Source organism: Magnolia sinica, chromosome 4 (genome assembly GCF_029962835.1).
Source record: "Magnolia sinica isolate HGM2019 chromosome 4, MsV1, whole genome shotgun sequence".
NCBI lineage: Eukaryota > Viridiplantae > Streptophyta > Magnoliopsida > Magnoliales > Magnoliaceae > Magnolia > Magnolia sinica.
Window position 1 is genome coordinate 110,630,237 of NC_080576.1, and position 13,232 is coordinate 110,643,468.

At 41.6% G+C, this 13,232-nt stretch overlaps 1 protein-coding gene across 1 annotated transcript; it reads right to left on the minus strand.

Annotated features, from left to right (window-relative positions):
• Positions 1-9,338: 9,338 nt before the first annotated feature.
• Positions 9,339-11,799, minus strand: LOC131243801 (L-type lectin-domain containing receptor kinase SIT2-like). Its single transcript, XM_058243385.1, has one exon. It carries the CDS (start codon positions 11,715-11,717, stop codon positions 9,708-9,710), a length of 2,010 nt encoding a protein of 669 aa, XP_058099368.1. The 5' UTR covers positions 11,718-11,799; the 3' UTR covers positions 9,339-9,707.
• Positions 11,800-13,232: the final 1,433 nt, after the last annotated feature.

Sequence of the window (13,232 nt, forward strand, 5' to 3'; positions counted from 1 at the left end):
TATGGCATACAAGTTGAAGGGTGGAGCTTCGGCTTGGTGGGAACAGTTTCAGCTTACATGAACGAGACAAATGAAGGCATCAATATGCACGTAACCATGGATGAAGCAACTATTACATACGCGATTACTCCCTAATGATTATGATTAGGTATTTTTCCAATAATACCAAAATTATCAGCAGAGTAGCTGATCGGTGAGAGATTACGCAAATGAATTCTAACATTTGGCAGGAAGAAATGATTTAGTTGAGACTAAATCACAGCAAGTCACCGAATTCATCAATGGTTTTACGATAAGGTATTGTTCCAACAATACTAAAATTGTCAGCAGGATAGCTAATATGTGAGATATTAAGGAGAGGAATTCTATCGTTTGACAAACCAAAATAATTTAGTTAAGACTGAATCACAACAAGTCACCTAATTCATTGATGGTTTGCATGTTGCGATCCAGGATCAGGTTCATATTTGGACGATGAACAAAATGATCAAACTGGCCACCCGAATGGGGTTGCGACAAGCCACAGGATTCATAGGAGCATACATGTGGCCCCTGTGAAAAGGGAGAATCAACTCAATATATACTTCTAAAGTGGAGGAGCAGTCACTCATAAATGAACGAAATTCCATCAAACACTCCGAGGAGACGGGAGTGATAGTGGCATTAGTAGAAAAGGAAGCAGATGTGGAGTCTTTGAACATTTCAAAAGATGTAAAGTCAGTATTGTAGGAGTTCAAGGCGATTGTGTTCACTGAACTTCCCAATGAATAGTCCCCTATACAAGAGATTAGTCTTTCTTGAGTTTACCTTTAACAACATGAAGAATCAATCTACCAACCCAACTCAATTTGAAGATGTGTATGGCTGAGCTCATAAACATATACTCGACTTGTTTTCATTGCCTAAACTACATCTAATAAGTGTTGCGGCAAAGGATAAGGCAGTTCAAGTAACAACTATTCATGTTGATGTCCAGAAAAAGTTAGAGAAGCCTACTGCAGAGTACAAGGAATAGGCTAATAAACATCGACATCCGAAGTTGAATACATATTGTGAACCAAGTCCGCTGGAGAACTCGAGGTCGAGTTTTTTTTTTACAAGTAGAGCGGTTTGATGTGAGACTTGGATCAAGGATGTTCCTAACACACATATATGGAGCGAAAAAAGCCTAAAGAGAAATTGACAAAATTCAGCATAGTTGAACTGATCGAGTCGACTGGCTGAAGTTCTACCATAAACTTCAGATTGGTTGTTGAACAATTTCTATCAGTTTCGATAGGTACACAGATTTAGTTGACAAGTTGAAGGCCCTGTTGAACAGGTCGACCAATCAAGCCCACATGTTGAAATTCACAAAATTTTTTGTTTGTCTATGGAAGTTTATTAGCCCGTTAAATTGATCGACGAATTGACTAAGGATGACAGAGGGCAGAAACTCAGGTGTTTCCAGAAATTCTTTCCTTGTTTATTTGGTCTCTTCTAATTACATTTTTACTGTTTATTCATGGTTATTTTCAATAGCTATTAATAAATAAATAAATAAATAATATATTTTATTTCTCCAGTCGATCTGAGACAGTTTTTAGAAAAAAAAATCTCCGAGAAGACAATGACCTCATCACGTCATTCCTGTGTCACAAAGGTGTCTCAAAGTAATGTGATTTGATTACTTGAGCTGTATGCTGGCAGCAACGGTGATGCGGTGAAATTTGATTGCTTGGCTGTATATGGTCGAAGATGGACCTGTTTACCTAACCCACGTCCCATCAGGTCACCGTCCAACCTGCGTGCCGTTGCAAATGTCCAATGTTGAAAACATCATTCAGGTGCACGTACGATGGATACCTAACATTGGGACCCGCCGCAATCTATGTGCCTTACATTCCGGTCATCCATCGGGTTTGACAGCTCATTTAGGGCATGATTTCACAAAAATAAGCAGATCCAAATCTTAAGTGGACCACACCACAGGAAACAGCTGTGATTGAATACTCACCATTAAGAACTTCCTGGGGCTCACCGGAATGTTTATTTTCCATCCAACTTCTTGATAAGGTCACACCAACCTGGACGAAACGACCACACAAATACCAGCTTGAGCCAAAACTTTTGTGGCTCACAAGAAGCTTTTAATGGTCAATCACCACTGTTTACTGTCGCCTAGCTTACGTGAGATTCTCAAAAAAGAAAAAAAAAAAAGAACAAAAAAAAAAGAAAAAAAAAAGAGAGAGCTTATGTGAGATTTAGATTTGCTTTATTTTCGAGGTCATGCCCTAAAATGTTCTGTAAAAACGTTTGTACGATGGGGATGTAAGCCACATGCACATCGCAGTTGGCCCTACAGTCAGGATTCACCCACTTCATCCACCCAAGCCACGCCCTTGAAAGGTGTTTTCAATCTTGGGCATGTTCAACGGGATACAGGTTAGAAGTCTGTGAAGACCTGAAGCGTCGTGGATTAGGTAGACGGGTCCATCTACGAGAAAATGCAGCCCAAGGCCGTCATCTTGGACCTAAAATAGTCTACAAAAAAAAAAAAAAAAAAGCTTATGTGAGATTTAGATTTGCTTTATTTTCGAGGTCATGCCCTAAAATGTTCTGTGAAAACGTTTGTACAGTGGGGATGTAAGCCACATGCACATTGCAGTGGGCCCTACAGTCAGGATTCACCCACTTCATCCACCCAAGCCACGCCCTTGAAAGGTGTTTTCAATCTTGGGCATGTTCAACGGGATACAGGTTAGAAGTCTGTGAAGACCTGAAGCGTTGTGGATTAGGTAGTCGGGTCCATCCTCGAGAAAATGCAGCCCAAAGCCGTCATCTTTGACCTAAAATGGTCTACAACACTTATTTTACATGTCTTCATAAAATGCCGGAATCTCTATGGGCCCAATTTGTGCATTAAGTGAGAACCATATTTTAACATTACATATACTCAAAGGATCAACCAGATAAAAAATTCGGACAGGCCACAGTGATGAAAATAATATAAACTTCTCCTGAAACCTCTAAGCTCACACTGTATGGTCCACCTGACATTTGATTATTTTAGGGCGTGAGCTCAAAATTTAAGCATATTCAAAGCTCAAGTGGACCATACCACAGGCAAAAGTGGGGATTGAACGCTTGCCTGCCGTTTAAAACATTACTGTGGTCCGTAGGAGGGTTCCAACAGCGGACACCATGATTGCCACTGTTTCCTGTGAAGTGGTCTCCTTGAGCCATGGATATGCTTAAACTGGGCTCGTGCCCTATAATGAGCTTGGCAAAGCAGATGGACAGCGAGGATTATACATCATGGTGGGCCCCACAGTCCGGTTACCACGGTGGTCTGCGGTGGCAGGGTCACCATGCAATCTGCGTCCGTGGTAGGGCTGAAAGTCGGGCGGGTTGGGTCGGGTTGGTGCTCAACCCTAACCCAACCCAAGGTTCCTGTACCTCAACTCTAACTCAACCCAACCCAATCATCGGTTGGGAATTCTCAACCCAAGCCCAACCCGAGCGGGCTCGGTCGGGTTGACTGGGTTGGTCGGGTATATACGTGCTAATATTTTCGTTATTACATTAGTTTATTATATTTCAATATAGGACTTATTTTTCTATATCTATAATTTTATTAATTATATATGTGATTATATATTATAAAGAATTTTATTTTTTTTCCTTTAAAAAAATAAGCTAAAATATAAGACAACTACTCCTTTCAAAGTCATGTAGCATGGCATGAAGTCTATTTGGGAGAGAGAAATCTGGCATATCTTGTTAGCATGAGTCCTTGGAAATGACGTGGACAAATGAGACTCGACATCACTAGTGTGCCTTCCACACAAACGATCCACACTCAATTATAATTTATAAGTAACTTATATATTGATCGGGTTTGGGTTGGGTTGGGTTGGGTTGGGTTGGGTCGGGTCGGGCAACCTGAGACCTCAACCCAAGCCCAACTCAAGTTTTATCGGGTTGGTGTTTGTATAGCCCAAGCTTAATATCGGACCCGAAATATCATGCCCGAGCCCAACCCAATGTCGGGTCGGTCATAGGTCCGTCGGGTTAAACCCGCCCAACTTTCTGCCCTAGTCTGTGGTGATAATCCTGTGGTGTGGCCCGCCTAACTTTGTGCATCATCATAATTTCTGGGTCTCAGGGGAAGGAGAGGCAGCGTAGCTAATGAAGGGGATGTCTCTCATGAAAGTTCCACCTACAACTAACCATGCATGTCTTAGCCGGGTTCAAGTTCTGGTGGGCCATCCAACGGACTTCTCATGATGTTCAAACACACCCAAGCCAAGATAGCCATTTGTGCATGAACTTTGGACGGTTGGCAATATTTGTTTATCAGTGTATTTGCTTAGTGGAAAATATTACTATGTGTTCGAGCCTGGCAGGGCCCACCAAGATGTATGAGTGACATCAAACCCGTCCATTAGATGAGCCCCCACTACGTTGGTCCCAAATTCCAGCCAGATTACTAACTCAGGTGTGTACCACCTGAGTTTGGATCCGGATGATTCTTGAGATGTATAGTGAGCGTGAGAAACATCACAGGTGGGACCCCACACAGCTCTAATGTGTGGTTCAAATGTATGTGATCATTTCCTCTGATTCTCTTATCCGTTGATTAACAACTAGGACAATATCACATGGAAGTGATTTTTAGACCCTCTATCTTGTAAAATACAGCCGCCAGGCAGGGGTGGCAATGGCTGGGTTTGAGCTTAGGCCCAGGCTCTTCACAACATTTTATGCCACGGCCTTAGTCCAGCCCAAGCTTGCATGGCCCTAACACAACGGACACTAGCACAAGCCCAAGCTCAAAAATTTGGTTGAGTTCGGCGTAACCTCACCTATCCCAAAAATTGATGAAGTCCCTAGTTTTTATTGGATGTTCCTAATACATCCGTTGATCATTTGGGCCACACATGCACAAAGATATATACATTTTAGAGGAATGAAACCCACCATCTATTTTAAAGATGAATGGGTTGCTTAAACGCAGAATAGAAATGCATAGCTCTAGAATATAGAACATGTACTTATATAGTTGGGTGGGGCCAGGCTGGGCTGCGTCAGCTGAAAAATCACTTGAACCCATGGCTCAAGCCGGGCTTGAAAATTCATTTAGCCATGCACGTGAGGCCCACGTCCAGCCTATGGGCCAAGCTAATAGTTCGAAACCAAGCCCAAAGCTGGGCCGGGCGGGCTACTCTGCCTTTTGCCATCCTTGCAAGCAGGATATATCACAGGGATGATGCTTAAGCCTCCGGGTGTCTTCTGGAGAGGTACTAAATGCTAATTGCATCGGCTGAGCAAAAAAGATCAATTCATCTTCCATGGCTTCCCCGGAGCTAAGGTGAGCCTCGGTGGCGTTGGTTCTCATCCATCCCAATGGCCTCTTAGATCCAACTAGCATGGACTTGCTTTCTAATTAACCCCTCCCAACCTAACAAACTCTGGGAGACGGACTAAAGGTCGACTAAAGATGTGAGCTCAAAATAATTTCAAGGTAAGAGTTGAAGTAAATCCCATCTAAAGTGGCCACAAATTTTGGACGGTTTACTATTAGTTGCGCATATGCCATGTATATAATCTTCCATCACATGTGTATGGCATGCATGTGAACCATCACAGAGTATTTATTCTCCTTAGTGGACTTCCCTCAATCACCAAGCTTTCATAAATCCCAAATTTACAAAAAGATTCCTTCAGGAATCAAAATACTTGGACTGTGCAAGAAGGAAAATTATCAAAGTATGACCTTTTTATTTATTTTTTCTTTCTTTCTTTCTTTCTATAAAAAAATAATAAATAAAGTTAAAACTTTTTAAGGTCAACCTGGTATGTGTATAACATCCATCCTATCAAATATACTCACCAATCTGACGTAGAGTGGGTCGTGAATAACTTCCTGGCCAAGATGGACCAAAAAAGGCCCGATCAAAGATAGAGGTGATCTGGACCGTCAGAACTTAAAACAGACGTATCTCACAATTATCCGACGTGTCATATATGATTTTGGAGTAGGATGAGCTACTTTAGCCACCCAACCCCTCTATGCCAGGTTGCACATGCCGAATTTGAGAAATACCATCAAATCGACAGTCAAATTCCTATTTTAAATTCATTTTTACTATTTATAATAAGTTTTAATTTGAGTATAACTCTTCATCCATTGAGTTTTATGAGTTGAGCCCAACATGAAAAGTGCTTAAAATAATTAGGAGAATCATACATTTGAGCCAAATAGGATACTTACTATTTTTGGCCGAAAACGCACTAGTAGGAATCACACAGTTTACAATTCATAGCAAGTCATAATTTCTAGGAGTTTTAATTATAGTTTAATTCCGAAACTTCTTCTTAGAGTTTATGTTATTATTTAAGAGGTTATAACCTCATTTTTCATCATCAATAAAACTATTGCGAATTTTATTAGAATTATTTTCTATTTTCTTTCTCTCATCGTGGATTTGAGGCAATTCTGTGAGGAATCTAGAGTTCCAAGGATTCGGAATTATTATCCTCCTGAGGAAGACGGTGCTCGACCTCTACACGTCCTTCCCTGCATCACAATCATAATAACACACAAACAAAAAATCTTTCTGATTAAATCACCAGATGGCTAACACATGCATTTTGATCTGCCAAACATCCTCGCTAGGTGACCCTGCACACTGTCCCTGTCAGTCAGCCCTGATCTAATGCAAATTAAGACCGTCTTCATTTCCTCTCCCATGAGCAATCTGCATAGGCTTATATGATTGTGCAGCTCCCAGCCATTCTGGCGGTCAAATATACTAGTTGACTTTTATACCATCCATAGAAGCAAAAGGACCTGCAGCATGCGAGGAAGAGACTGGGATGTGTGGAACTGCAATCACATACCAGAAAAGGGGAGCCCGAAGAGGAGGGCTTATCCACCCTTTGAAGAGATCCTTGTTTCGGATCCCCTCACTAGCTAACTTTTTTAATTTTATAACATTAGAAGGTTCTAGCACTGATTTATTTTTTATTTTTTGTGGAGGAACCAATAAACTGGAGAACAGAGAATAGACAGCTACAACCCTGCAGACTCATTGCTAGTCATCCATGCTCTTCCTTACTAAAAATAGGAGGGGGAAGGAAATCTATCACCTCATGCCTAGGAGAATCGAACTAATACTTACAAAAATCCAAAATAAAAATGACTTTTGATTGTTGATCCGATGCAATCTCGCAATTCCAACATGGGTAACCCAGCGTAGCAGGGTTGTTTAGCTTAAGTAGCTTCTCCTACCCAAAATCATATATGATATGTCGAAAAATTCATCTTGGTTTGCGAGATAGGACAGTTTTAAGGTTCTGACAGTGAACCTTACAGTCTGGATGATTTCAACCTTTGATCTAGCCTTCTTTGGTCCATCTTTGTCATGAAAGTGCTTGCGACCCGCTCTACATTAAATATCCACTCGGTAAATGATTTGGATCACCATTCATGTGACCATGTAACGATGAATAGAGTGTTGGGGGACCGCAGAAGCACACAGATATGGATCTAGGATAGCAATGCAATTGCACCAAGCAAATATAGAAATAACACAGTGATTTTAACGTGGAAAAATCCTTTTGGAAAAAAACCATGGCACAAATCGACAAATGATCACTATGAAAACAAAAATTACAAAGAGAAAGCTTACGCGATTAATTCGAACAATCTCAAATCTCACCCTTGCTACACCTTTTGAAACCCTTTGATAACTTAAAAACTTTAGAACTTTTTCCAAATCCCATTTAAAACTATATGTATAACTTTGGGAAGAATCCCAAACAATATCAAAAATAAATTTTGCAAATATGCAAAATCGCGAAAAACTACTCGAAACAGTTCGATGCCATCGATACTTAACCTTCGATGACATCGAAGCCACTCTAATGCCTAAACAGTCTAGAGATATCATATGGAATTCTGGATTCCTTCGATTGCATCGACCCAGCTTCGATGGCATCAAACACTCTTTGATGTCATCGAAAAATGACATCAATATGTCCAGTAACCAACAGAGGAAATTCAGAAAATTTTAATATCATCGAGTGAATGCTCGATAACATTGAACAACCCTTGATGGCATCGAATGATCTGTCAATGACATCAATAGATCCTGTTTTTATTTTTAGATAGATTTAAGACATCCAAAAACAACAGTCCCCACCATGTCTTCAATCTTCAAACATATAACTTTTTATCCTCTTCTCTTATCCATACCTTGTATACTAAATCCATCTTCGTGTGCTTTCGCGATCCCCAACATAAGGCACCAAAACATGAGAGAACTCCTTTATGTTCATCTCTCTGGGATAATTCTCCATGTGCTTTCCATTGGCTGTCAGCCAAAAGCAGTTGCACCGAGCAATGCATGAGAAAATTTGCACCTTTCATTGATGATGGGCGGGGATCCCTAGACGCATTTAAATTGTCCAAACACAAGGGAATTTTTTCATAATCTTTGTAAATGCGATTCCAACTAAACAACAACATCGGCCAACAACAGAGAATCAAAATTAATTAGTAACACCCAGATTATCCATAACCTTCCACCGTCCTTGGATCTCATTCCGGAATGTGTTGGGTTTCATTCATGCTACTATGGGTCTATGTAGCAGAGGAATTATAAAATTTTCGGGTTGAATATTTATACACCATCTATAATTCGGGCTGTTAGTTTCTACAAGCGGAACCCAAAGTTCGAAGGTCTAAACCGTTGATATCAATGGTTTGGATCATCGAAAGATGGTCCCCACAATATTTTAGGCTCATCGTATCAATGGTTGGGATATTCGAAAATAGTCCCACTTGTATTTGTTAAGCATCGACATCAAATACAAACCTCTTTAGTATTTATTTATACAGAATTCCTACATAAGGCATGTATACCAACTTCTACCAATCTACGGAGTGAACTCTGCCACGTTTCAACAAAGCGGTGGTAAAGCTAAACGACAAAAAGGTTGAAGCGTCACCGACAAAGCAAACCCAAGTAGCTGCTTTTTGGTCAGCGTCAACACCATTTTCTTTTAAAAATAAAAATAAAAATAAAAATAAAAATAAAAAATCCTATTTTCTATCTACCAGAAGTGGAGAGCGGGTTGCCTGTGACTCCGGGCACTGTTATATCTCTTTGCCAGGGGCTGCGTGGGGCCCATTATGTATATGACAAATCCATTCCATCCATTTGTTTTGAAAGGCCACAATACGATAAGATTTTAAAAATCAGGCAGATCCAAAACTCAGGTGGTCCATACCACACGAATCAGTGGGGATTGAACGCTCGGGTGACAGAAGTTTTTTTTAAAAATTTTATCAGGATGATATTTGTTTATACAGTCTATCTGAGTGGTAATAATTCTATGAACGGTTTGGATATCATATAAACATCATGGTCAGCTCCAGGAAGGTTTCAAAGGTGGAAGTTGTTGTTCAAATTGTTTTGTTGGTGTGGCCCACTTGAGCTTTGGATCTGCGTGATTTTTACAATCCCATCCTATTGTGGCCTTTTAAAACATATGGAAGGAGTGGATTTATCACAAACATCACTATGGACACCATACAGCCCCGGGCACAGAGATATCTGCGCCCCAGGATCACAGCCAATACGCTCCCCCAGCAGTGGCACCGATTCGTTAAAAACATGACAAACATGCACCGTGCTGAAATACCTTACCATCGTCCATCAATGGCCACCGGAGGGGATCGATTCCAGGACAGATGATGTGCTTGCAGACCACTGTTCCAAAGAAGAAGGACAAGAGAAGCGTAGGTCATCGAACCCTTTATAATGGCCCACCGCCAGGATGGCCGCACCCAGACCATCGGATGAGAGCTCGGGTAACGGTGAATCGCGGTCCAAAAACTGAATTACTTGCCGCATGCTCGGCCTTGCGGCCAACAATGGATGCGAACACAGCAATCCAAGCTTCAGCACCAATTCCATCTCCTCCACTTCATAGTCGAGTCCCAGTTTCGGATCCGTCGCCGCCAAAATTGTCCCTCTCCTCCAGCACTCTGACACCCATTCGACCAAGATCACCTCATCTACTGGTAATCGAGGATCGATGGGCCTCCTCCCGCAAGCAACCTCGAGCATGAAAGCTCCAAATGAGAATACATCAGTGCTTGTGGTGGCCTTACCAGTCGTAGTCAGCTCCGGTGCAAGATATCCGAAGGTCCCCACCATGTGTGTCGTCTGTGGATCGGTCCCATGATCATACAATCTAGCAAGGCCAAAGTCGCCTAATCTACCGTTCATCTCACTATCTAATAAAACATTACTGGCTTTGATGTCTCTGTGAAGGATCACCTGCTCCCACTCCTCATGCAAGTAGAGAAGCCCTGAAGCTACTCCTTTAACTATCTGAAACCGTTGACTCCAGGTCAGCATTTTCTTTGGATGGTCGAAAAGGAACTTCTCCAGACTTCCATTGGGCATGAAATCATAGACCAGCAGCAGCTCTCTCCTTCGCCGGCAGTAGCCGAGAAGTCGCACCAAGTTCCAATGACGGAGGCGACCCAGGCTCACGATCTCAGATATGAATTCCCGCATCCCTTGACGAGATTCATGAGAGATTTTCTTCACAGCCACTTTGATCTTCGAGGCAGGCAAAACTCCTCTGTAAACCCTCCCGAACCCTCCAACTCCCAGGAGCTCTTTGTCTTTGAAGCCCTTAGTGGCCATGAATAGATCCTTGTACGAGAACCGATGGGGTCCATATTCACGTTCCCAGTCCTCTAGTACTTCAGCGAACTTGATCTTCCTTCTCACGATGACACCAATGGCTGAGATGGCCATTAAAGTGAAAAATAGCACAATTATTGGTAACCCAAATGATAAAAGCTTCGATTTCTTTTTGGGTCCTATCCGTGGAAGCTTAGGAAGGCGCGAGAGATCAAGGGCCGTAGCTTGACCATTCATCTTAAAACTCCATCCCAAGATGTAATAAGATGTAGGAACCGTCTTGGTTGATGAAGAGAAACCGACATACATATCATCTAACATGATTGATGAAAGATTCACCGTCGATGATAAGAGTGGACGATCAGGTTTAGGTAAGCCGATAGGAGATAATGTTACATTGAGATGGTTTTGGAGACTATTGTATTCTACCCAAACATGCATCGGTTCTCCACTTATGAGGCTTAGATTCTTAAACCCACCGCTCATATTACTAAAGTAAGCTGCATGAGCGGACGTGATGGAATCTAAGCCATTGATGTCGACTCCCACATGGTTGTCATCGATATCATTGAATTCTGGATTAAGGTATGTGTCGAGCTCGATGGCAGCTATGTGATTCGATGAATTGCCAACGTTCTTCGGATTGAAGATACCCATGTATTGGCCCACTTGACCTCGTGGGAACTCTTTCGAACGCGAGATGACGAAGGCAGCCCCATAGCTTCTCACTTCCGGATACTTGGGCACGATCGCAAAGACGAAATTGGTAGAGAAGGATTGAGTTTTACCTTGTGAAGGTTTGAAGTGAAGGGGAAAGGGGTAAAAGGCGTGGCCGCTCTTTTGTTGTATGGAATTTGTAAGAAGCAGGAGGCCATCAGATGTGATCTCTGCTGCGCCGTCCAAGCTCATGTTAGTGCCGCGGAATCCGTTGTAAATGAAATCGTCATCGTTGCCTTTGGAAGCTACGTATCTCATGAGGAAAAGCCACATTAGGAGCTTCGAAAACATGGCTGGAAGCTTACAATGGCCTCGAAGTACGTACACTTTGTTGCTTTGGCAGCTTGGGTAGCTCTCTAATGTAGTATCTTCCATACAATATATACAGACACATGGAGAGAGAGAGAGAGAGAGAGAGAGAGAGAGAGAGAGAGAGAGAGAGAGAGAGAGAGAGAGAGAGTTGGTTTTCCCACCGTGGATGGCACACGTACGATCGATCTCATTAGGTAGTGCCCTGTACGAAATACCTGGGCAGTATGCTCATCAATTGAGCCACATATGTGCAACTGAATTTGGACCGTTGGGGTTTTTCCTAGCGGCCAATTTTTCTCACTCGTTATTTTTCTGTTCAGCGTACTGAAATTATTTTTTGGCCCGCAACATTTTCCCAACACAGACTTCCTGATGAATTGATGTAGGGCGGGTCATGGACACTTTCATGTCCAGCATAGACCAGAGAAGGCTTGGATGCAAAAGTCACCATGACCATCAAAACCTAAAACATGCGTATCTCACAAAAGGAATGAGTTATTCCACGTACCATATATGATTTTGGAGGACTAGAAGCTACTTTAGGCAACCAACCCCACTACACCGAGTTTACCTACGCCAAAATTGCAGATTCCATCATATCAAGGGTCAAAACTCTATTTTAATTTTGTTTTTACTATTTATAATAAATTTTAGGTCGATCATAACTCTAAATCCATTGAGCTTTAGGAGTCATGCCCAACAAGAAAATGGCTTAGACAATTTATGAGAATAACTGAGTTATGTCAAATTGGATACTTACTATTTTTGGCCGAAAACTATAAAGTTTAGTAAAAATTATGACTGTCTATAAATAATAAGTTTATAAATGTAAGTAATGGATTTTAGTGAGTTTGAGTTGGGGTTTGACTACAAGACTTCTTCTTAACTTTGATATTATTAAAGGATTGTAAATTCATTTTTATCATCAAACTATTTATTTTTAAATTTATTAAAATTTATTTCTATTTTCCTATTTTTCCTCGTGGAATTGATGAATCTCTATGAGCAATTTAGAGAAGTCCTGTGGATTTGAAGTAATTATCCCCTTGAGGAAGACACTAGTTGACATCATCACGTTCATCCCTGTATCATGAATAATCCAAATCTCGGACATTCGTGCCATCCATAGCTAGGAATGACATCCCCCATGATAGCTGCAATGTCGGGCCTCGCATCCCACACATTGTTGTGATTTTTGCCGGTGAAACTACCAATTCAAAGGTTTGATTTAATTTTATATATTCCCTGTTTCGAACTTGAGAGTGCATATCTACGAGTATCATGCTCCCTCGGAATAGAGATCTAGAGCCATTAAACTCCGGCAGACACGTCAAGCTCGACGCTAATAAAAAGAGGACAATGGGATACCTTTCGTCATAAAAGTAGAAGATAACACGCATTCACACCCTACACCCACCGACCATAGTACGTTTCACCACAATTGTCATTCGGACCCATGACCTCGTGTTGAAACTCCTGTGAGCCAACCACTGA